The sequence below is a fragment of the Sorex araneus genome, chromosome 6 (assembly GCF_027595985.1).
Source record: "Sorex araneus isolate mSorAra2 chromosome 6, mSorAra2.pri, whole genome shotgun sequence".
NCBI classification, from domain to species: domain Eukaryota; kingdom Metazoa; phylum Chordata; class Mammalia; order Eulipotyphla; family Soricidae; genus Sorex; species Sorex araneus.
Window position 1 is genome coordinate 166,637,207 of NC_073307.1, and position 22,590 is coordinate 166,659,796.

General features: G+C 66.0%; 2 protein-coding genes across 14 annotated transcripts in view; both read left to right on the top strand.

Annotated features, from left to right (window-relative positions):
- PPFIA1 (PTPRF interacting protein alpha 1) overlaps nt 1-1,119 on the top strand; it is a 36,454-nt gene extending 35,335 nt beyond the window's left edge. For 10 of the 11 annotated variants that reach the window (XM_055141613.1, XM_055141619.1, XM_055141617.1 and 7 more), the window contains one exon: nt 194-1,119. Coding sequence is in view for 2 of the 11 variants with exons in the window: in XM_055141619.1 (XP_054997594.1) it covers nt 194-219 (26 nt within the window). In the remaining 9 variants the exon portion in view is untranslated. The remainder of the gene's footprint in view (nt 1-193) is intronic. The other variant, XM_055141616.1, reaches the window with a different exon arrangement.
- Nucleotides 1,120-9,752: 8,633 nt separating this feature from the next.
- Nucleotides 9,753-22,304, top strand: CTTN (cortactin). 3 transcript variants are annotated; one of them, XM_055143092.1, is made up of 16 exons: nt 9,753-9,878; nt 12,317-12,393; nt 13,988-14,074; nt 14,159-14,232; nt 14,473-14,602; nt 15,035-15,145; nt 15,370-15,424; nt 16,887-16,997; nt 17,837-17,947; nt 18,444-18,499; nt 19,178-19,247; nt 19,470-19,618; nt 20,376-20,465; nt 20,960-21,104; nt 21,583-21,654; nt 21,756-22,304. In XM_055143092.1, the coding sequence occupies exons 3-16, from the start codon at nt 13,988-13,990 to the stop codon at nt 21,890-21,892; spliced, it is 1,398 nt and encodes a 465-aa protein (XP_054999067.1). In that variant the 5' UTR covers nt 9,753-9,878; nt 12,317-12,393; the 3' UTR covers nt 21,893-22,304. The 3 variants fall into 3 exon arrangements, with proteins under 3 accessions (XP_054999067.1, XP_054999069.1, XP_054999068.1); XM_055143093.1 differs by lacking the exon at nt 9,753-9,878 and adding an exon at nt 10,537-10,668; XM_055143094.1 differs by lacking the exon at nt 17,837-17,947.
- The last annotated feature ends 286 nt before the right edge of the window (nt 22,305-22,590 follow it).

A 22,590-nucleotide genomic window follows, 5' to 3' on the forward strand; every position in this document is an offset into this window, starting at 1 on the left:
ATGTCTGGCGGGAGGCAGGGGAGGGTCAGCTCGGGCTGGGGCCGCTAGCCTGACCCCCGGCAGGCCTTGGCTCGGCCTCTCTGTGGCTTCTCACTAACTGGCGACCTTTAGGAAACGCGGCCAGCTGGGCCCCTGGGGGCCGTGGCGCTCGGGGTGGCGGGCCGGCTCCTGAGACGCTGTCTCTCCTTTGCAGTGTACCCCCACTACTTCTACCGGTGACAGGAGAGGATGACATTGCAAAGTCCAGCACTCTTGCATCTGTTAATACTTGTCCTATGGACCCTAAGATATTTTATTACAGAGGTTTCAACGAAAATTTCATGACTACCATAGAGAAAATATTTTAGAACTTCATGTTTCTTATATTTATGTAAACTTACAACTGCATTTATATACTTTTTCATGTATATCCGGCCTATACATATCTTTCAAATCAATTCATGTTCTCCGGCATAACTGTAGACTTTCCAATGAATGTACTGTGATGCTCATGTGTGTAAATCCTGTGAACAGATCATGCCTTGTAAATGATGCGTTACTGTAATTACCACTGTTCCATTTTTAATAATAGGCCGTGACAGAGAAGGGGCTCGGCTGCATTTGTGACAGCTCGGGGACCCCGGCGTGTTGCCGTGGGAACACCGCCTCTGAGCACGGGCCTTCTGTGAGAAGCTGAGCCGCCTGCCGGGACGCGCCCGCCCTGGGCCTGGGAAGGGCAGGGAAACACGACTGGGTTGACCCAGGGCGGGGGCAGCGCCCCCCGGCAGGACCGGCGGGGGGGCCCTGACTGCCCCCCCGCCCCCCGAGGACCAATCAGGCCCGCACCTCGAGCCAGCGCCCACCTCTCCACCTTTCTCCGTCAACGTGTCCGTCAAGCCGTGAGCCTGTGTGAGGACCCGCCCCGGGCGGAGCCTTCGCCGAGCCCGTCCCGCTTCCCACCGGGAGGCTGCAGCTGCCAGCATTGGTGCCCGCTCTTAATCTACTTGTATAATTTATGCTTTTCTATTAATCTTTTGTGAACTCAGATTATGTAACAAAGTATGTACAGTCTACTTTTGAACTATTTTTATCACAGTATTATTTATTGCTTCTTTCAATAAAGGCCTCAAGTCATTTTCACTGCCGATTCCCAGTTCTGAGCCTGCCCTGGAAGTTGGGGTGCGGACAGAGAGGCCGCGGGGGCAGGGAGGGGCTCAGTCCCCGCCATCCCGTCTGGCCCTCTGAGCACTGCTGGAATAATCCCTACGTGCAAAGTGCACTCCTCTCCCTGTCTCCACTGGACAGCACTGTCCCCTCCCCCCCCACGTTCTGTGCACCCCGTGTGGCTCCAAAACAAAACAACTCAAAGTGTTTTTAAAAAAGTAACCGCGGGGCTGGAGCGATAGCACAGCGGGGAGGGCGTTTGCCTTGCACGCGGCCAACCCGGGTTCGATCCCCAGCATCCCATATGGTCCCCTGAGCACTGCCAGGAGTAATTCCTGAGTGCAGAGCCAGGAGTAACCCCTGAGCATCGCTGGGTGTGACCCAAAAAGCAAAATAAATAAACGGGAGGGAGGCAGGCCTCAGCCCTCCCGGGGTCCCGCAGCCAGGCCCGGGTCGGCCTGAGCGCCCGAAGGGAAGCTGCACCCCGGAGTCCACTGCAGGCGGTGGCTGTGGTGCCCAGCCCGTGACTCGAGCCACCAGGAGCCCACGTGACCCCAACTCGAGCCACATGTGTCCTGGCCTGCAGGGCCCCCCACTCCTGTCGCTCCCGTCGCTCCACTCGGGGGTCCTGGCGGGACCCGGGTGCCCCTTCCATCCCCCTGGGGTGGTCCCGGGCGTGGGGCAGGTGACAGGCTCCGGCTCCCGAGAGGCAGGCAAGCCCCCGGGCGCTCCTGACTTCACACGTGTCTCGATAAAACATGAGCAAAGTCCGCTGGCCCGAGTCCAGCGTGGGTAAGGCCCATGGCCAGCTGGGCTCGACTCCCGGCACCCGTGTGGCCCCTGGCACTGCCAGGAGTGATCCCTGAGCACTGCAGGTATGGCCCAACCCCCCAAAAAACAATTCAGGGGCGGCGTCCAGGGAGAGCGGCAAGGAGGCAGCGAGGGGCTGCCGGCTGCCCCCACCCCGTGCCCGCTGCTCTGCGGTGCTCCCACTGCTGCCCCCTGCTGTCCCCGGCTGTGGGGGTTCCCGGCGAGGGGGTCACGCTCCTCTCGGCCGCGTGTGAGGGACCTCGGGGCGCAGCAGCCCGGGCTGGAGAAGCAGGACCTGCCCGCGAGCCCACAGCCTGTCTGCACAGCCCCTGCGGCCCCGGCCCCCGCGAGGACCCCCTTTTCCAATGGCATCACGGCCTGTTGGTGGGGTCCGGCCTTGCTGGGGCACCTGGGCGCCCCCTGGACAGGACCGGGCCTGCCCTGCCCCACCCGGAAGGCGGGGACACGCCCTGCGTCCCGGCTGGCCAGGCCCTGAGCTGTGTCACACTCCGTGACACATGTGGAACACGCTCCTGAGACTGGGAGAGCCTAGGCCCTCCCCGGGGGCTGGCCCAGAAGGCCACGGAGGACACGTGCAGGACCCCCCCCCGGGGACAGCGGCCTTTCACCCTGAGAGCCCCCCACTGGCCAAGGAGGGGGCAGGGGGCTGCCTTGTTCCTTCAACCAGCAGTTTCGGCTGGGAGCTGCTCGAGGGGTGGGAGCACAGGCCCCGTGGGCAGGGACCCCGTGTCTGACCCCTGGCCCCACACGGTCCTCCCAGCACCCCCGGGACTGGCCCCTCCCCCAGGACACCGAGCACTGTCGGGTGTGGCCCCAAACCAAAATCAATCTCAATCCAAAACTCTGAAGCCCTGACGGCAGCCCTGTCCTGGGCGTGCGGACGCCGGACTGGACACTGGCTGTGCCCGCACAGGGGCAGCTCCGGGGACACTGCATCGGGCTTTTCCTCCAGGCGGGCTGGACGCATCTCAGCACTTCCTGTGGTCCCCCGAGTCCACGGGGAGAGAGTCCTGAGCTCACAGCCAGGAGCCAGTCCTGCGAAGCCTGGGGGTGGCCCCAAAGCAAATTGAACAGGCTGTAGTGGGGGGCGGTGGGCAGCTGAGGGTCCCGGCTCCACACGTGCGTGTCCACCAGACGCTCTCCTCAGCTCAGCCACCGACAGCTCCACACCCAAGTCAGCGGGGGCCGGGGCGACAGCACAGCGGGGAGGGCGTTTGTCTTGCACGCGGCTGACCCGGATTCGATTCCCAGCAACCCAGACGGTCCCCCGAGCATCACGAGGAGGAGTAACTCCTGAGTGCAGAGCCAGGAGTCCCCCCTGTGCATCGCCGGGTGTGACCCAAAAATAATTAAAAGGGGGGGCTGGAGTATCGGGTAGGTGTTTGCCTTGCACGCGGCCCACCGGATTCAATCCCCAGCATTCCATATGGTCCCCTGAGCAGCGGCAGGTGTGACCCAAAAATAAAAATGATGAAACTTAAAAAAAGTCAGGGGCCTGAGTACAGCCTGGAGGGTGTATTTGCCTGGCACACGGCCAGCCGGGTTCGAGGCACCCCGTATGGTGTGATTCCTGAGCGCAAGGCCAGGAGGAACCCTTGAGCACCACCGGGTGTGACCCAAAAACAAGAAAATTTAAAAATCAGATGATAGGGACAGAGTGATAGCTCAGCAGGTAGGGCAACCTGCCTTGCATGCGACCGACCCGGGTTCGATCCCCAGCACCCTCATGGTTCCCCAGGTTCCCCGGGACCTCTCCCTAAGAGCAGAGCCAGGAGCAACTCCTGAGCACCGCCGGACGTGCATCCCCAAAAAACACTCAGAGGAAAGTGGGTGGTGACACAGGGAAACGGGGCGTGTGTCTGAGAGCAGCCAGGGGCCGCCCAGGACCGTAGCTCCTGCCGTCCTCTGGATTCCATGAAGCCCAGCACTGGCCTTGGAGAGAACCTGGTCGCCTGCCTCCCCCTCCCCCTCCTCCTCACAGGGCACCGTCCAGGGCCAGCCGGAGTGGACAGTGCAGCTGGTGTCCCCACGGGGGGATGAGAGTCTCCAGGTTCCTGCGCCTCCCCTCCCCGTCCTCCCCGGCCGTCCCCGTGCCACCCTCGAGTTAGGACTCTGGGCACTAACGCGGGGGCTGGGGAAAGACTGTCCCCAAGGCCTCGCAGTTCATCACTTCGCGTCACGCCTGACCCCAGGGGAGGGGACCGCGGCCTCGGCACGACTGAGCCTGGCGCGGGTGGTCACGGAGCTCAGGGAGCACCGAGTGCCACCCCATTTGCGCATGTGCACGAAACGGGCGGTAGCTGCCTGGAGCAGTAATTCCACGGGGACGCACTGCGCTACGGACTCGGGTTCTGCTTGGGTTTGGCTCTGCTGTGGGGAGCACGCCCAGGGGTGCTCAGGGGCCACTCGGGGGGACGGGTCGGCCGAGGTCAGCCCCTCCACCCGACTCTCAGCTGCCCAGGGTGGGCGCTTCTTGCTTTCTCTCTGCCTCTGCGGGCCCGGTCCCAACTCTCACAGCTGCGACACCTCCCGCGTGGTGGCCGGGGCCGGCCCCAGGGCGCAGCGGGCTCTGTGTGCGTGTGAGGCCCGGCCCGGTCCCCTGCACCTTGAGGTCCCTCAGCACCTGCCGGGAGTGACCCCCCCCCATCAGAGAGTCAGGACCGAGCCCCAAGCACGTCAGCTGTGGCCCCCAAGTTAAAGCAGCCAAGACGGGAGCACTTGACGGACCTTCCCAGCTGAGGTGCCCCGCACTGGGCAAGCCGCCCCGCGTCCCCGCCTGGCTGCTGTGATGTTGGGGACCCCGCTGCGAGCGGCCCTGGGACCACTGTGTTGGCGGGAGCCCCGAGGCGCGGTGGCCAGCGGCACCCCATCCTGCCATCCCCACGGTGAAGCAGCAACACCGTGCCACGCAGCAGAACCCCCTTCTGCCAGGCCCAGCCGTGCCCAGCTCCGGTGCCGCCCACGGACCCTCTCCGGGAAGGGACATGCCACCTCCCCCACGCCCTCTCCCCGGCCCCAACCCTCAGCCACAGGCAGTTGCTGTTCCATGTAACTTTGGGGCGTCTGGCAGACGAGCCAGAGCAGCGGCGTCCGTCTCCGTCCGTTCCGTCACCTTCTAGCTTCTGAGCCGTTTGCACCCCCCCCAGGTTGATTTCACAATCCCCCCGAAAGTTCACCAGCTGCCACGGTTTCTGTCTATTGCCATGTGAGAAATTCCACCCAGGGGCTGGAGTGGCAGCACAGCGGTGAGGGCGTTTGCCTTGCACACGGCCGACCCGGGTTCGATTCCCAGCATCCCATATGGTCCCCCGAGCACCGCCAGGAGTGATTCCTGAGTGCAGAGCCAGGAGTAACCCCTGAGCATCGCCGGTGTGACCCAAAAAGGAAAAAAAAAAAAGAAAAGAAAGAAAGAAAAATTCCATCCAGAACTAGGTGAGGCGAGGGGCCGGAGAGCTGGGACAGGGGGGTAAGGTGCTAGCCTTGCACGTGGCCAATCTGGGCTCTGTCCCTGGCAGCCCACTGGGTCCCTCAGCTCTGCCCAGAGAGATCCTCGAGCACAGAGCCAGGAGTCAATCCCTGAGCACTGCCAGGAGTGAGCCCCGAGCACAGAGCCAGGAGTCAGCCCCTGAGCACTGCCAGGAGTGAGCCCCGAGCACAGAGCCAGGAGTCAATCCCTGAGCACTGCCAGGAGTGGGCCCCAAGCACAGAGCCAGGAGTCAGCCCTTGAGCACTGTCGGGTGTGGCCCAACTCTCCCCACTCAAAAAGTCCAGTTTTGGGCTCCGTGACAGTGTCCTGTGTCTCAATTTGGCAGCTGGGAGATCTGCTGGTATACAGGCCACTCGGGGGGGGGGGGCGGTGGTCAGCCGGCAGGTCCAGCTCGAGTGCCCAGCGCGGGCCCAGCGTCTGCCACGCCCCTGCAGCTGGCAGGGCTGCTCCACGACCAGTGGCCGAAGATTCAGGGCTCAGGGCTGGGCGAGGGGGCAGGAGAGCCCGTCCCTGCCGTTCCGGATATGAGTAGTGAGGCCCCGCGGGGTTCGGAGGGGCAGAGACGCCTGTCTCTCCCGCCAGAGGAGGTGCAGGACGCGGCCTCCCACCCGTCCAGACGCTGGAACCTGCTCCCAGTCTGCTGGCAGAAGTGCCTGGGCCTCTGGGGACGGTTAGATCCTAAGGATGGCACCTGGGGAAGGGGTGGGGCCCAAGGGACGGGGCCCGCTGTGCTGAGAAGGGCACAGTGCCGCGGCTTGGAGGGGCAGACCCTGGCGCTACCGGGAAAGCTGTGCAGAGAGGCCTCAAGAAACAGAAGAGGGGCGGAGCCATAGCACAGCAGGGAGGGCGTTTGCCTCGTACACGGCCGACCCAGGTTCGATCCCCAGCATCCCATAGGGTCCCCTGAGCACCGCCAGGAGTAATTCCTGAGTGCATGAGCCAGGAGTGACCCCTGAGCATCGCCAGGTGTGACCCAAAAAAGCAAATAATAATAATAATAATAATAATCATAGCACTGTCCTCCCATTGTTCATCAATTTGCTCGAGCGGGCACCAGGAACGTCTCCATGTGAGACTTGTTACTGTTTTGGGCATATCGAATATGCCATGGGTAGCTTACCAGGCTCTGCTGTGCAGGCGGGATACTCCCAGTAGCTTGCTGGGCTCTCTGAGAGGGGCGGAGGAATCAAATAAAAATACAATAGTAAAAAAAACCTTCCTGGGGCTGGAGTGACAGCTTAGCAGGTAGGGCATTTGCCTTGCACTTGGCCGACTTGGGTTCAAATCCCAGCATCCCATATGGTCCCCCGAGCACCACCAGGAGTAATTCCTGAGTGCAGAGCCAGGAGTAACCCCTGTGCATCGCCGGGTGTGACCAAAAAAAAAAAAAAAACCTTCCTACACACACACACACACACACACACACACACACACACACACACACACACACACACACACACTCTTTACCCACAGTACTCCCCTTGACAGCCAGGGGTCTGATCAGGGCTTTGCTCGATGTGGAGCAGATATTCCCCAGGAGCCAGGTCTCCTTCTCTTCTCCACTCCCTGACCAGGCCACTGGGGATACTGGCTCTTGGAGAACAATAATAATAAATTTAAAAAAACTATTTAACAAAAAAAGAAGCGAAGAAGTCAGCAAGGGCCAGAGATAGCACTTCTGAGTACCCCAAGGAAGAATATGCTAAATGCACGGAGGGTTACTCAGTGCTCACTGCGGTGGCATCCGTCCTAGTTAGGGAGGAAGTGACCAAGAATGCCCACCGATGACAGCTCCAGACAAAGGAGCTGGGCAATATAGATGTACAGAAATACTATTCAGCTACAAAAAGGACAATATTTTTTTTAAAGATTTATTTATTTTATTGCTTTTTGGGTCACACCCGGCATTACACAGGGGTACTCCTGGCTCTGCACTCAGGAATTACTCCTGGAGGTGCTGGGGGACCATATGGGATGCTGGGAATCGAACCCGGGTCAGCCGCATGCAAGGCAAACGCCCTACCCGCTGTGCTATCGCTCCAGCCCAGGACAATATTTTTTATGTCCTTCTGAGCTCAGCATTGTAAAAGAATCAAGATACAGTTAAATTTTTCTTTATTTTAAATTTTATTACTGAATTTTGTTTATATTAAAAACATTTTATATATTATATGAATAATCTGGCTGTGCTATATGGATAGCAAAGCGGGTAGGGCGTTTGCCTTGCACACAACGACATGGATTCAATTCCTCCGTCCCTCTTGGAGAGCCCGGCAAGTACCGAGAGTATCTCGCCTGCACGGTGGAGCCAAGCAAGCTACCTGTGGCGTATCTGATATGACAAAAACAGTAACAACAGGGGCTGGAGCAATAGCAGAGTGGGTAGAGCATTTGCCTTGCACACAGCCAACCCGGGTTCGATTCCCAGCATCCCATAGGGTCCCCCGAGCACCGCCAGAAGTAATTCCTGAGTCCAGAGTCAGGAGTTGCCCCTGTGCATTGCCGGGTGTGACCCCAAAAAGAAAGAAAAAAACAAAAAAACAGTAATAACAAGTCTCACAATGGAGATGTTACTGGTGCCCGCTCGAGCATATCGATGAACAAGATGACAGTGACAGTGACAGTGACAGTCCTTCTGAGCAGAGTGGAAGGATCTGGAGGGGACTCTGGGGAGCCAAGTCAGTCAGGAGAAGGAGCAATGGGTGGGATCCTCCACGCCCGCTCTGGAAATAGCTGGTGACGGGACAGAGGGGCTGTGGACGCCACTCAGTGCTGGAAAGCCTGGAGAGGCCCAAGGTTTGATCCTGCAGCAAGTAAAAAAGAGAGAACAAGAGAGAAGAGAAAGAAAGGCAGAGAGGGACCGGAGATAGGCCCGCTGGCGAGGGGCCTGCACCACGCACTCCCAGCCCGGGCTGGCTCCTGGCACTCCTGTGGTCCCCGGAGCACTGCCAGGAGCATCGCTGAGCACAGAGCCCAGAATAAGCCCTGCGCACAGCTGGGCATGCCTCGAAAGCCAAAAGAAAGGGACAGGAAGAAGGAAGAAAGGGAAAGGGAGAGAGGGAGGGGGAGAGAAAGAAAGGAGAAAGAAAGAAAGAAAGAAAGAAAGAAAGAAAGAAAGAAAGAAAGAAAGAAAGAAAGAAAGAAAGAAAGAAAGAAAGAAAGAAAGAAAGAAAGAAAGAAGGAAAGAAAGAAGGAGCAGATAGTTGCTCCACTCACTGCTGACCCAGGTTCGATCCTGGCATCCAGTGGTCCCTGAAATACCTCTGGCAAACCCTGGAGGGGGTCCCAACTTCTAAAAATAGAAGAGATGAGTCTTTAACACCTGATATCTCCTTCCCCAATCTATGCCTACAAAGTAGCTTCTTTTTTTTTGCTTTTTGGGTCACACCCGGCGATGCTCAGGGGCTCCTCCTGGCTCTGCACTCAGGAATTCCTCCTGGCGGTGCTTGGGGGACCCTATGGGATGCTGGGGATCGAACCTGGGTTGGCCGCGTGCAAGGCAAAGGCCCTCCCCGCTGTGCGATCGCTCTGGCCCCCAAAGTAGCTCCTCAAACATCTCTTGTGTGGGTTCCCGTCCACCCTCCCGCATCCAGCTCAGGACCCTGCCCTGGTCCTCGCACACAGCCAGCAGCAGGGGCGGCCAACGCAAACGTCTCCTCTGCAGGGCTCCTCCCTCTGGTGACTGCCCTTGCCCCACTGCCCTGGGGGGATGCCGGCCCTGCCCGGGGCCACACACACCCTCCCGCAGTGCCCGCTGTCTCCTCGGACTCCGGTGGTGCTGAGACGCCTCCTGGCCCCACCGTCTCCGTGTGACCTCCCCGGGTGACAGAAGGTGGGTGGAGGACAGGTAGAACGATGGGCAGATGGGGGTCGGGAGATGATAGCCCTGATGAGGGCGGTCCAGCTGCTGAGTGGCCACCAGTATCTCTCTCCCTCTCTCTCGCTCTCTGTGTCTCTGTCTCTGTCTGTCTCTCTCTCTCAGGAAGCCACACCAGGCAGTGTTCGGGGCTACCTCCAGGCGGGGCTCAGGGGCACCATATGCGGTGCGGGGGCTCGAACCCGGGGCCAGCAGCGTGCAAGGCGAGCGCCCTCCCCGCTGTCCCGTGTCCTGGTGCGTTCTCAGGCTCGCCGTGGCGCTGCCCAGCTCCCTTGCGGCCTCTGCCCGAGGAAGGGGCTCGCGACACCTGCAGGCTCTGCCGCGGGGGCTCCGGGCGGGCCGCGGAGCCGCAGCCGCAGCAGAGCCCACGGCGGGGGCGTGGCCGACAAGGGGCGTGGCCTCTAGGCGAGGGGGCGGGGCCTCGCAGGCCCCGGATGCGGCCCCGCCCCGCCGCGGAACCGGAAGTGGAGCGGGCCGGGGGCAGCGGCGCGGCGGAGCCGGAGCGACCCGGGCGGCCGGGCCGGAGCAGCGCGGGCGGCGGTGAGCGGGGGGCGGGCTGGGGGTGGCCGGGCCGGGCCGCGACGGGAAGGAAGCGGCGGCCGCGGCGGCCAGGGACGCTTCCGCTTGCGGTTGCGGTTGCGGTTGCGGGGGCGGGGGAAGGGAGCCGGGGGGCCACGGGGGGCGGGGGGCCACGGGGGGCGGGGGCGGCGGGGGAGGGGAGGGGGTCCCGCGGGACGGGACCCTCCGGACTTGGGGCGGGGGCGCGGGGTGCGGGCCGCGGTGGGCGGGCCCGAGGGTGCAGGTGGGGGCGGGGGCGCCCGCGGGTCTCGGGGTGGGGGGCCCCGGGTGAGGGGCGGGGTCCGGGAGTGCGGGGCGGGGGGCGTTGGGGTGGGGGCCCTTCCCGCCCGGCGGGTGTGCAAACGGGGTCACGGGGTCGCCCCTCGGGGCCTGTCGAGATGGGGGCCCGGGGGCGGCCCGTGCTGGTTCCGGTTCTGGTTCTGGTTCTGGTTCGGGGGGGTCGGGCCGCGCGTCCGCGGGGCGGTCCCGGCTGGAATGCGCCGATGTGGCCGCGCGGCGGGGCCGGAACCCACTTTGTGCAGGGCCGCTGCGGGGCAGGCGCCTGCCCGTGCCCCCGCGCCCCGCGCCCACGCCCCCAGCCTCCCCCCGGCCCACCGCGGGGTCCGCGGGCCGCGCACGTGACCCCGGCGGCGCCGCCCGGTTCGGGTTTGACTGGTGGTGAGTCACCGGCCGCGGGTCCCTCCTTGGAATGCGGCGGGGGAGCAGGAGCCGGGACTGTCCCCGCGAGGCCGGAGGGCGGCGGCGGGCCCAGGTGCGCCAGGGTCTGGGGGTCGGGCCCGGTGCGGGCAGGGGCCGGGTGCTGCCCCCAGTCGGGTCGGTGTGCCTGGGCCCCGGGGTCGCCCTGGGCGGTGGCTTTGCCCTCTGCTTCCAGCGACCCCTCCCACGCCCGTTCCCGCCCGGCACTACACGATTGTCCCGTCTTCCCGGCTGTTTCCGTCGCTGAGCTGCCATCTGCCGGGGGAGGGGGGGGGTGCGGAGGGCCGCCCTGGGCTCCGGGGGTCACCCGGGCTCTTTCTGGCCAGGGTGTTGGAGCCCCGGCCCCCCAGCTCGGTTCTGCAGACCTTTGTCCCTTTGGACTCTCGTGGGTCTGCTCTGACTCGTGGGTTGCTGGGTGTGAGGATGCCATGGGTGCTGAGTGCCATGGGTGCTGGGTGCTGAGTGCCGTGGGTGCTGGGTGCCGTGGGTGCTGGGTGCCGTGGGTGCTGGGTGCCGTGGGTGCCGGCTGCTGGTGCCAAGGATGGCAGGTGCCATAGCTACATTTTTTTTTTTTTTGCTTTTTGGGTCACACCCGGCGATGCTCAGGGTTCCCCCTGGCTCTGCACTCAGGAATTACTCCTGGCGGTGCTCGGGGGACCCTATGGGAAGCTGGGACTCGAACCCGGGTCGGCCCTGTGCAAGGCAAACGCCCTCCCCGCTGTGCCGTCGCTCCAGCCCCAGCTCCTTTTGAAGGACCAAGTTGTCGGTTTTCTTCTCTTCCTGCCTGGCACGGCGTCCAGCCCAGGTCGCAGCCGGTCAGCCTGGGCCCCGCCCGTGGGGCCGTGCGCTCCTCGCTGCTTAGCCGCCGTGGTGGACGGGGACGAGGCGGCAGAGCGGGGGCTGGACAGGAAATCGAGGGCACGGACAGCCCCCGCCACCCCCTCCGGCTGCTAACCGTGACGCGCCCCAAGTGGCCCGTGACCGGCTGTGCTCGGCATGGCACCGGGCTGGGGGGGGGGCGGGGGGGCCGTGTGTGGCCCGAGGCTAGCTGCCCTGCTGCAGCCTTGGTAGACTGCCCGGCCACTCCCAGCGTCCTCCAGGGCGCCTCCCTGCTCGGCTCCCTGCTCTCCCTCCCTCCCTCCTCCCCTCCCTCCCTCCTCCCTCCCTCCTCCCTCCCTCCTCCCCTCCCTGCCCCTCCCCTTCTCTCCTCTCTTCCACCCCCTCTTCTGCCCTTTGTCGTGTTGGGGTGACACCTGGCAGTGCCTGGGCTTCCTGCTGTACTCCTGATGCTGTGCTCAGGGATCACTCCAGGGCCAGGGGTCGGACCCAGTCGGTGTCCGGCCGTCTGTCCTCTCCTGCCGGCCAGAAGTGGCTCCTTTTTAGTTTGAAACCCTGCGCGCACTCAGACAGACGGTGGGGAAATGGACCATTTAGCAACTTTTGTTTTCCAACTTACGGTGCCGTAGGAGCACTGGACACGGTTGATTCGGTGTCTGCCGGCCGCGGGGGGGGGGGGGACGCCAGGCGGGCGTCTGTCCCGTGGCAGTTCAGCTCCTGGCCGTGGGTTCTCCCACTGCCTGGACTCCTTCGGCAGTGCTCACGTGGCCGGAAGTGGGGCTGGGACAGCCGCCACCGTGAAACCTGATGGCGGCTCGGAGGGCCGAGTCGATGCCGCCCCCTGAGCTCCCCCACTGTGTCCACAGACCCCGCCCTGATGCCAGGGGACGCCAGAGCCCAGAGCGCCTGCTGAACCGCCGCGGGGCCTTGGCCCAGGACAAAGGTGGGCGCTGGGGGTCCTGTAGCAACAAGGCAAGGGAAGGGGACACTCTCACCCCTGTCTGCACTTTGGGGCCACACCAGTGACACTCAGGGGCCACACCAGTGACACTCGGGGGCCACACCAGTGACACTCGGGGGCCACACCAGTGACACTCGGGGGCCACACCGGTGACACGTGGGCCACACCGGTGACACTTAAAGGCCACACCGGTGACACTTGGGCCACACCAGTGACACTCGGGGGCCACACCAGTGACACTCGGGGGCCACACCGGTGACACGTGGGCCACACCGGTGACACTTAAAGGCCACACCGGTGACACTCGGAGGCCACACCAGTGACACTCGGGCCACACCAGTGACACTCGGGGGCCACACCAGTGACACTTGGGCCACACCAGTGACACTCGGGGGCCACACCAGTGACACTCGGGGGCCACACCAGTGACACTCGGGCCACACCAGTGACAGTTGGGGGCCACACCAGTGACACTCGGGCCACACCAGTGACACTCGGGGCCACACCAGTGACACTTGGGCCACACCAGTGACACTCAGGGGCCACACCAGTGACACGTGGGCCACACCAGTGACACTCGGGCCACACCAGCGACACTTAAAGGCCACACCAGCGACACTTAAAGGCCACACCAGTGACACTCGGGGGCCACACCAGTGACACTCGGGCCACACCAGTGACACTTGGGTTACACCAGTGACACTCAGGGGCCACACCAGTGACACTTAGGGGCCACACCAGTGACAGTCGGTCCACACCAGTGACAGTTGGGGGCCACACCAGTGACACTCAGGGGCCACACCAGTGACACTCGGGGGCCACACCAGTGACACTCGGGGACCACACCAGTGACAGTCGGGCCACACCAGTGACACTCGGGGGCCACACCGGTGACACTCGGGCCACACCAGTGACACTCAGGGGCCACACCAGTGACGCCAGGGCCACCCCGTCAGGCTGGGGTCGGCCAAATGTCCTCCTCCCGGTGGGGTTCCGGCCGCTCCTTCCTGGCTTTTCTTGGGGGCCTGGACAGGTGAGGTCTGAGCTGTGGGGACTCTGGGGCCCGGCAGTGTGTGTTTGGGGGCGGACCCGGCCTGAGTGTCCAGTCGGGGGGGGGGGCGGGGGCCCGGGGCAGCCCAGCGTGGCAGAGGGCAGTGGTGGGCGCCAGTCACACCCTCCCGAGCAGCAGGCGGCCCTCGGTCCCGAGAAATACCAGCCTGACAGGAGGGACCCCAGCTGGAGCCCCCGGAGATTCGGGGTGAGGGCGGGCTCCCCGACAGCCCGGGGCGGTCCCTGAGCACGGCTGGGTGTGGCCCCAGACGCCCTCAGGGAGGAGGAGGGAGAAATGCCTCATTCCCGGCGGGAATGGAGGCCGCGAGTGGCCCTCTGAGTGGCCCTCTGCCCGGCCGCCCTCGGGGGCTGCTGGCGGTGGCGCTCGGACCCGGTCCTCCTGCTCAGGGCCCATAGCCGCCACCCCCCAGCGTCCCGGTGCTCGGCCGCACCAGCCCTTTGCCCTGACCCCCGGCCCAGCCCCTCTGCCCTGACCCCCGGCCCTGACCCCGGGTGTGTCTCGCAGATGTGGAAGGCTTCGGCGGGCCACGCTGTGGCCATCCCGCAGGACGACGGGGATGCCGATGACTGGGAGACGGACCCCGACTTTGTGGTAGGGGCCCCCTCCCCTTCCCCCTGGGGGCCCGGGGGCTGCCCCGCGGCCCTGGGCGAGCGTCTGCCCCGATCTCGCCCTCAGAACGACGTGAGCGAGAAGGAGCAGAGATGGGGCGCCAAGACCGTGCAGGGCTCCGGGCACCAGGAGCACATCAAGTAAGGCGGGCGGGGGCGGCCGAGCACTGGCCCGTGAGCCTCGGAGCGTCTCGGTGGGGGCAGGGCTCTGGCGCACACTGACCCCCTGTGGCCCCAGGTCCGCAGTAAAGCGGGTGGGGCAGGCCCGAGTCTCCCGCCGCTGCGGGAAGGCAAGACTCTGCCGGCAGTGCTCGTCCCCAGGGAGCGGGTGGGGCGGTGGCAGGGTGCCCAGCGTGGTCGTGCCCGTCTCGCCCCCCGCAGCATCCACCAGCTCCGGGAGAACGTCTTCCAGGAGCACCAGAGCCTCAAGGAGAAGGAGCTGGAGGCGGGCCCCAAGGCCTCGCACGGCTACGGCGGCAAGTTCGGCGTGGAGCAGGGCCGCATGGACAAGGCGAGTGGCCCGCTGGGGGGGCGCAGCCTGCAGGCTGGGGGCCCCGGGAGCGGCCGTGGTCAGCCGCGAGGGTCCCTCGGGAGAGGGCTGGGTGCCGGCGTCTGTCTGTCTGTCTGGCGTGGCTGTCAGGAGCCCGGGACACCTGACACACAGTGGGGGCGGGTCGGGGGCGGAGCACAGCCGCCCGGGACCGTGATCCACACTGTCCCCGTGGGGACGGGGATCGCGTGTCCTGTCGGGAGCGCTTGGTGTGAGACCCCGGCCCCCGGGCAGCCCTGCCCTGGGGTGGGGACGCGGGCGTCACCCGGCCTGGGCCCCTGTTGTGGGGACAGCCTGAGATGCACCGGGAGGCCCCGGTCCAGGGTGGTCCCGAGCAGGGGGGGCGGGAAGGGGCGGGGCTGCCAGCCCCCTGACCTGCCCCTCTGCCCGCAGTCGGCCGTGGGCCACGAGTACCAGTCCCAGCTGTCCAAGCACTGCTCGCAGGTGGACTCCGTCCGTGGCTTCGGGGGCAAGTTCGGGGTCCAGGTGGACAGAGTGGACCAGGTGAGTCCTGGGGGACCCAGACCCAGGCTCCCGCGGCCGGGACCCCAGCGCGGGCTGCGTCCTCCTGCCCCCGCCCCCCGGGGCCTGCGGTGGTGAGCTGGGCGTCCTCCGTGGGTGGTCCTGACGGCCTGCGAGAGCCGGGGCGGGCGTCACCCCCCTTCCCGATGGCCGCGGACTCGGCCCTGACCTTCCTCTTCTCTCTTGCCGCCTCCCGCTGCCCGCAGTCGGCCGTGGGCTTCGAGTACCAGGGCAAGACGGAGAAGCACGCGTCCCAGAAAGGTGCGGCCAGGCGGGCTGCGGGGTGGCTCGAGGGGGCTGGGGGCTGCAGGGGTGCCGGGGGGGGGGGCGGAGGGTGGGCGTAGGCTGTGTGCAGGGGTGGGGCGTCGTCTCCGCACAGCTGCCCAATCTCCGGCCACTCTGGCCCCTCCTTCAGCCCTGGGCGGAGACTGTCTGAGCCGGCCTGGAGACGGCCTGACGGTCCCCTGAGCCCCTCCCGCCGCCCTGTCCGCTCGGTCTCTCACGGAGGTCTCGGGGCCACACTGGGGGACACTCAGACCCTCCTCCTGTGGCCGGGCCCTGGTTCCGGGGTGCTCGGGCCGACAGTGCTCCTCCAGCGGCTCCGGCGGCTGTGGACAGGCGCGCCGTGGGCTTCGGCTCCCGGGCCCGCGCCGAGTGGTGCCTTCCCCAGGCATGGTGGCGCTTGGCGCCCTCCATCCCCCCCCCCCCGCACTCTAGAGGGCTGGGCAGTGCCAGAGGCGGCCGGGGGCGACCCCGGGCTGAGCACGTGCGAGCCTCCCATTTGCAGGCTCCTCAGGGCGCTCACTCGCAGAGTCGCCGGGGCTGGGTGCAGGCACGCGCCGCGCAGCAGGCACGCCTTCCCCGGGCGCTCACCCTCGCTCGACCGGCACAGCCTGGGTCCAGCCCTGGCACCGTGTATGCTCTCCCGCGCCCGCCAGGAGGGACCCCCGGGCAGTCGGGGAGGGGCCCTGGGCACCACTGGGTGTGGCGCCCAAGGGAAATACCAGACGGGCATTGGTTTGGGCTGGGGCGGTAGGACAGCGGGTGAGCGTGCAGCCGACACCAGCCCTGCCAGGAGTCAGCCCCGAGCACAGAGCCGGGAATCAGCCCTGAGCACAGAGTAAAGAGTCAGCCCTGAGCACAGAGCCGGGAGTCAGCCCTGAGCACAGAGCCGGGAGTCAGCCCTGAGCACAGAGCCGGGAGTCAGCCCTGAGCACAGAGTAGAGTCAGCCTTGAGCACAGAGTAAGGAGCTAGCCCTGAGCACAGAGTAAAGAGTCAGCCCCAAGCACAGCGCCAGGAGTTCGCCCTGAGACGGCAGCGTTCTTTGTTCCTGTGGCTTGGCCACGTTGGGGGTTCGAGTCCTGCGGGGGGGGGTGACCAGCCTGCGGGGGGCTGATGGTTCTCTGCCGCCAGCTGCTCTGAGCCCTGCTCCCTGCGCCACTGTGTCCCCGCCTGCTGTCCGCCCGTCTGCGGCCTGTTCCCTTCCTGGTGTGGGGCCACACGTGCTTGGGGCTGGCTCCTGGGTCACCCCGCGCCTCCCCGCTGGCCCCGCCTGGCCCCTTTCGCAGCGCCCGTCAGGACCCCGTGAGCACTGTCAGGTGTCCCCCCCCCCCCCCCCCCCCCCCGACACCTGCCCCAGGCCCCCTGCACAGCCGGCTGCCTCCGACTGCCTTTGGGGCCAGTGCTGACCTCCCGGGGTCAGCGGCCTGCCTGTGCTTACAGACTATTCCCGAGGGTTCGGGGGCAAGTACGGCATCGACAAGGACAAGGTGGACAAGAGCGCGGTCGGCTTCGAGTACCAGGGCAAGACGGAGAAGCACGAGTCCCAGAAAGGTGCCTTCCCCGGTGGGCGGGCGCGGGCAGGTCCAGCCCAGGGCGTGGGGTCCCGTGAGCTGCTTACAGGGGCTGTGTGTGAGGTCCCGTGAGTTGCTTACAGGGGCTGTGTGTGAGGTCCCGTGAGTTGCTTATGGGGGCTGTGTGGGGTCCCGTGAGCTGCTTATGGGGGCTGTGTGTGGGGTCCCGTGAGTTGCTTGCGGGGGCTGTGCAGGGTCCCGTGAGCTGCTTACGGGGGCTGCGTGTGGGGGTCCCGTGAGCTGCTTACGGGGGCTGTGTGTGGGGGTCCCGTGAGCTGCTTACGGGGGCTGCGTGTGGGGGTCCCGTGAGCTGCTTACAGGGGCTCTGTGTGGGGGTCCTGTGAGCTGCTTACGGGGGCTGTGTGGGGTCCCATGAGCTGCTTACGGGGGCTGTGTGGGGGTCCTGTGAGCTGCTTATGGGGGCTGTGTGTGGGGTCCCGTGAGTTGCTTGCGGGGGCTGTGCAGGGTCCCGTGAGCTGCTTACGGGGGCTGCGTGTGGGGGTCCTGTGAGCTGCTTACGGGGGCTGTGTGTAGGGGTCCCGTGAGCTGCTTATGGGGGCTGCGTGTGGGGGTCCCGTGAGCTGCTTACAGGGGCTGTGTGTGGGGGTCCCGTGAGCTGCTTACGGGGGCTGTGTGTGGGGGTCCCGTGAGCTGCTTGCGGGGGCTGTGTGTGGGGGTCCCGTGAGCTGCTTGCGGGGGCTGTGGGGGCCGGCAGTGCCTGTGCAGGGCTGTTGAGGTTCTGACCCCGGCCGGCCGGGGCTTAGCGCACGGTCCGGCATGTGGCCTCCTGACGCGTGTGGCCTCTCGTTGTACGTGTAGACTATGTGAAGGGCTTTGGCGGGAAGTTTGGCGTGCAGACAGACAGACAGGACAAGTGTGCCCTTGGCTGGGACCACCAGGAGAAACCGCAGCTGCATGAGTCCCAGAGAGGTACCGCTGGCCTGCCCCCGCTCCGGGCCGCGAGCAGCTGTGCTGCCTGTCGTGTGTCCGCGTGTCCGCGTGTGCCCATGTGTGTCCGTGCGTGTCCGTCTCTGCGGCCCCTCCTCACACACTCCTGCAGCCCCAGGGTGGGGCCGGCAGAGGCAGGGTGGAGGTTCCAGCCCACGTCCCTGAGCCCGTGGTGGCCGCTGGACAGTGGTCCCGCCCCCAGAGCTTCCCGCCTTTACTTCTGACGCAGCCGGTGGGTGGAGCTGGGCGGGCCGGAGCCGGGTTCCAGTCCGGTGCATTTCCCTTGGGCCACGTCCCCAGCCACAGTGATCATGTTTTGTCCCTTTTTTAAAAAAATCTTGTTTAAAAACACTTGGCTGGTGGCGCCCAGGGCCTCACCCGTGCCCGGCCCAGAGGCAGAGCGGGCCCAGGGGTGCGGGGCGCGGGGCGCGGTGGGGCCGTTCCCGCTGCGGGCTGAGGGCTGCCGTGCTCCCTGCAGACTATTCCCGTGGCTTCGGCGGCAAGTACGGCGTGCAGAAGGACCGCATGGACAAGGTGCCTGCCCTCCCCCACCCTGCCCCCACCCTGGGCTCGGCTCCGGCGGGAGACGGGGGTGGGGGGTGCTGGAGGGCGAGGAGGGCGGGGGCAGCGGGCAGGGTGCTGGCCTCACGTGGACCGACCCGGCTTCCATCCCCAGGAGTGACCCCAGCGCTGCTGGGTGTGGCCCCAGAGAAGGGCCTGGAGCGGTCGGGCTGAGCAGAGGGCAGGGGAGGATGGGCGGGCAGTCCCGCCCGGCTCCTGCGTTCTGGGCGCTGACGGGCACTGTCCCCAGGTGTCCTAGTCCTGGGTCAGACGCCCCTGAGCGCGGTTTGTCTGCTGGCTGTCCGCGCTGGGGCCCTGCCCGGTGTCCACAGTGCCCTGCCCGCCCAGCACTGCTGGTTATTTCTTTTTTTTCTTTAACCTGTTTTCTGGGTCACACCGGCCATGTTCGGGTTCCTCCTGGCTCTGCACTCGGGAATTACTCCTGGTGGTGCTTGTGGGGGTGCTGCTGGTTGCGGGGGATCAAACCCGGGTCGGCCGCGTGCAAGGCAAACGCTGTCCCCGCCGTGCTGTGGCTCCAGCCCGTCATGGCACTTTGCACCCTGACGTGTGTGTCCGTCCCACACATGCTGGTGCCGGCAGGGCCGTGGGTGCGGGCGGGGCGGGCAGTGCTGACCCTCTGTGTCCCCGCAGAACGCCTCCACCTTCGAGGACGTGTCCAAGGTGTCGTCCACGTACCAGAAGACGGTGCCCGTGGAGGCAGGTGGGTCACGTGGCTCCTCTGCCCTCGGCCTCACTGGAAGTCCCCTTGGAGGGTCGCGCTGTCTGCGTCCAAAAGCTGTTATGTCCAGGTTCCGTTCCCTCTGGGAAGTGGTGACGCTTTCCCAGCCGGGGCGGTGCCAGGGATGTGTGGGCTCTCCCCGGGAGGGGCCCGGTGGGCCTCGGGCCTGGGGGTGTGGAGGCCAGACACAGCTTCCCTCCGCAGCCAACGCCAAGACGAGCAACATCAGGGCCAACTTTGAGAACCTGGCCAGGGAGAAGGAGCAGGAGGACAGGCGCAAGGCGGAGGCCGAGCGGGCACAGAGGATGGCGAAGGAGCGGCAAGAACAGGAGGAGGCCCGCAGGCAGCTGGCCGTGAGTGCCGGGGCCAGGAGGCGCATGCACACACATGCACACATGCAGTCATACTGCACATACATGCACACATGTGCCGTCACACTGAGCACACACTACACACATGTCATAGGCTGGGAGGCGCACACATGTGTACTCACTGCACATACATGCATGTACATACATGCCATGACACACCGTGTGTACACACACACGCGTGCAGTGATATCGTCCACACTTGTAATCACTGCATGCACACATGCATGCACATGCAGTCACCATGTGTACACATACATGTGTAGACACTGCATATACACACGTGCAGTCACCATGTGTACACATACACATGTAGACACTGTATATACACAGTATACACATATGCACACACATGCAGTCACATGTGCACGCACACCCTAGCTACCTCTGCCCCTGCCCTGCCATTTCCCCGTGTGTCTTCCTCTGGCTGCCATGGCTGCCCGGCCGGGTGGTGTCTGCGGGGCGGCCGGGCACGCTGCGGGCTCACACCTGCTGGTGCCCCTCTGCTCCCGCCTGGCCCCTTACCCCAGCCCCCTCCGCCACTCCCCGCCTGCCCGCACCCTCCCCTACGGCCCTTCCCGGGGCTGCCCTGGCCCCGTGCCCCCCCCCCGCCTCTCTTACCCCCGTCCTGCGCGCGGGCACCTGGCCCAGACCCGCCCTGTGTGCCCCGCGCCCCCTCCCCGCCCGCCCCAGATGCGTGTCCGTCGGGGCCGAGGCCTCAGTGCCCCCGCTGTGCCCGCAGGAGCAGGCCCGCGCCCAGAAGCAGAGCCCCCCCGTGTCCCCCAGCCCGCAGCCGGCCCAGGAGCGGCCCCCGTCCAGCCCCGTCTACGAGGTGGGTGTGGGCCCCGCACGGCGCTCCCACCCCTGCTTCCCGGGCCGCGCCCTCACGTGTGGGTTCCGGCCTCGGGGTGCCGGGGGGCTTCTGGCGGGGTCAGGGGGCGGCTCTAGTGGGCGGCACGCCCAGAGCCTTCCCGTCTGCTCTACTCCCGGCCAAGTGCTCGGGGCCACCCAAAAAGGGGCTCGAATGTCCACGCCCTGCAGCAGGACGTCAAGGACCCCTGAGCCGGGCCCCGGCAGCAAGTCCCTGCCCCCCACTCCCCCACCCCCCGCTCCTCTGCCATTGTGCCACATCCCCCAGCTCTCGGGGGCTGCAGAGCTCCAGAACCTTCCGAGGAAAGTAGGACGTTGGGGCCGGTGTGGGGGGCTTGTCCACGCGTCCCCACCCCTCGAGCTGGCACCTTCCGGGCTGGCTCTGGCGTGGGCAGGAGCTGATGGGTGGGGTCACGGCTTCCTCCCTCGCCCGCCTGAGCCCCCTGCCCCTCCCAGGACGCCGTCCCGTTCAAGGCTTCTCCCGAGCCCGTGTACGCCGGGGCGGACGCCACCTACCAGGAGGCGGGCGGGCAGCAGGCCCTAGCCTACGCGGCCGAGGCCGTCTACGAGAGCGCCGAGGCCCCCGGCCACTACCCCGCAGGTACCGCTCGCCGCCGGCCTGGGGGCGGGGACCCCGGGCAGCTCTCGGGGCACAGGGACACTCAGTGGGCTGGGCCGGGCACGGCCCTAGTGGGGGGGGAGGGGCCAGGGGTGGAGGCCGGGCCCCGTGTGCCCATGGGGGAGCTCCTTTGGGCCCGCACTGGGCTGCGGGAAGGGCCAGGCCGGCACCCACCCCCCAGATGGGTGACTGAGTGCAAGTACTTCCTGGGAGCGGCTGAGTGTGGGTGTGGGTGCGTGTGCACTTGTGTGCTTGTGGGTGTGAGTGTGAGTGTGCGTGTGTGTGTGTGTGTGTGTGTGGTCCTGGGGGTGGAACTCGGGCCCCCACCGCCCGCCTGGTGCTCTGCAGACCCAACTGAAGTCACCCTGAGAGCTGTTCCAGTGCGTCGGGGCTGGGGTCAGGGGGCTGGGGTCAGGGGTCAGGGGTCGTGGCCTCGGCGTGACCTCCCTCCTGCTCCCAGAGGAGAACACCTATGATGAGTACGAGAATGACCCGGGGGTCACGGCCATCGCCCTGTACGACTACCAGGCCGGTGAGTGCCCCCCGCGCCCCCGGGGGGTCCTGGCCGTGGCGCGCAGGTGTGTCCCCCCCGTCCCCCCCCTGCGGGCCGTCAGTGTCTGTGTCCCCCTGCAGCGGGCGACGACGAGATCTCCTTCGACCCCGACGACGTCATCACCAACATCGAGATGATCGACGACGGCTGGTGGCGCGGGCTGTGCCGGGGCCGCTACGGGCTCTTCCCGGCCAACTACGTGGAGCTGCGCCAGTAGCGCCCGGCCCGGCCTGTGTCTCCCCCCTTCACTCCCGCCCCCGCACACGTGTGTGCGTGTGGCCCTGGGGCCAGGGGGGCCGCGAGGGAGGCGTGTCCCAGAGCCCCGGGACGGCCTGCAGGGGGCGCCTCGGGCCGTCCCCACACTCGCCCCTTGGAGGGGCTCTGCGCTTCCTGCCCAGTGACGGCGCAGCGCGACCAAGGCCACCGGGAGCGGCATGGCGTCTGGACCGTTCCCGGGCCCAGGGCCGCTGGCGCCACCCCCGCCCCGCCCCCCGCGCGCCTGGCAGCCCCGCCCGGCACGGTTAGGCCGGGTTTTATACGCAATGATCGAACCTACGTCCCCATAGCACACCTCACAGCTATGATTTTTTTAAATTAAATACTCGGAATAAACTTTTCCATCCACTGTGGTCTGTGGGTGTGGTGGCGTGGCCGTCTGTCCGTCTGTCCTGGTGCCCCACGTGAGCTGCCCCGCCCCGGGCCAGGCCCAGAGTGACAGGCCGCCTGGGGGCACAGGAGGCTGCGGCTGCAGCGCAGGGCAAGGCCCGAGTGCGGGGACAGGCCAGCGCTGGGCCGGCCACAGCCCTCAGGCAGCCGCACCTGGTCGCGGCCCCGCAGGCCCTGCCCGGCACTGACCTGCAGCGCCTCCTGGAGGAGGCCGGGGCAGCTGCTCACCGGCCCCCGAAACAGCCCCCT

What these genes read in the sequence shown, in the direction of transcription:
- CTTN (XM_055143092.1), top strand. Translation starts at nt 13,988, where the DNA reads ATGTGGAAGGCTTCGGCGGGCCACGCTGTGGCCATCCCGCAGGACGAC. An exon ending in AGGCCCGCAGGCAGCTGGCC is followed by an intron (nt 19,619 to 20,375) that starts GTGAGTGCCGGG and finishes CTGTGCCCGCAG; the next exon opens with GAGCAGGCCCGCGCCCAGAA. An exon ending in CGTCCAGCCCCGTCTACGAG is followed by an intron (nt 20,466 to 20,959) that starts GTGGGTGTGGGC and finishes TGCCCCTCCCAG; the next exon opens with GACGCCGTCCCGTTCAAGGC.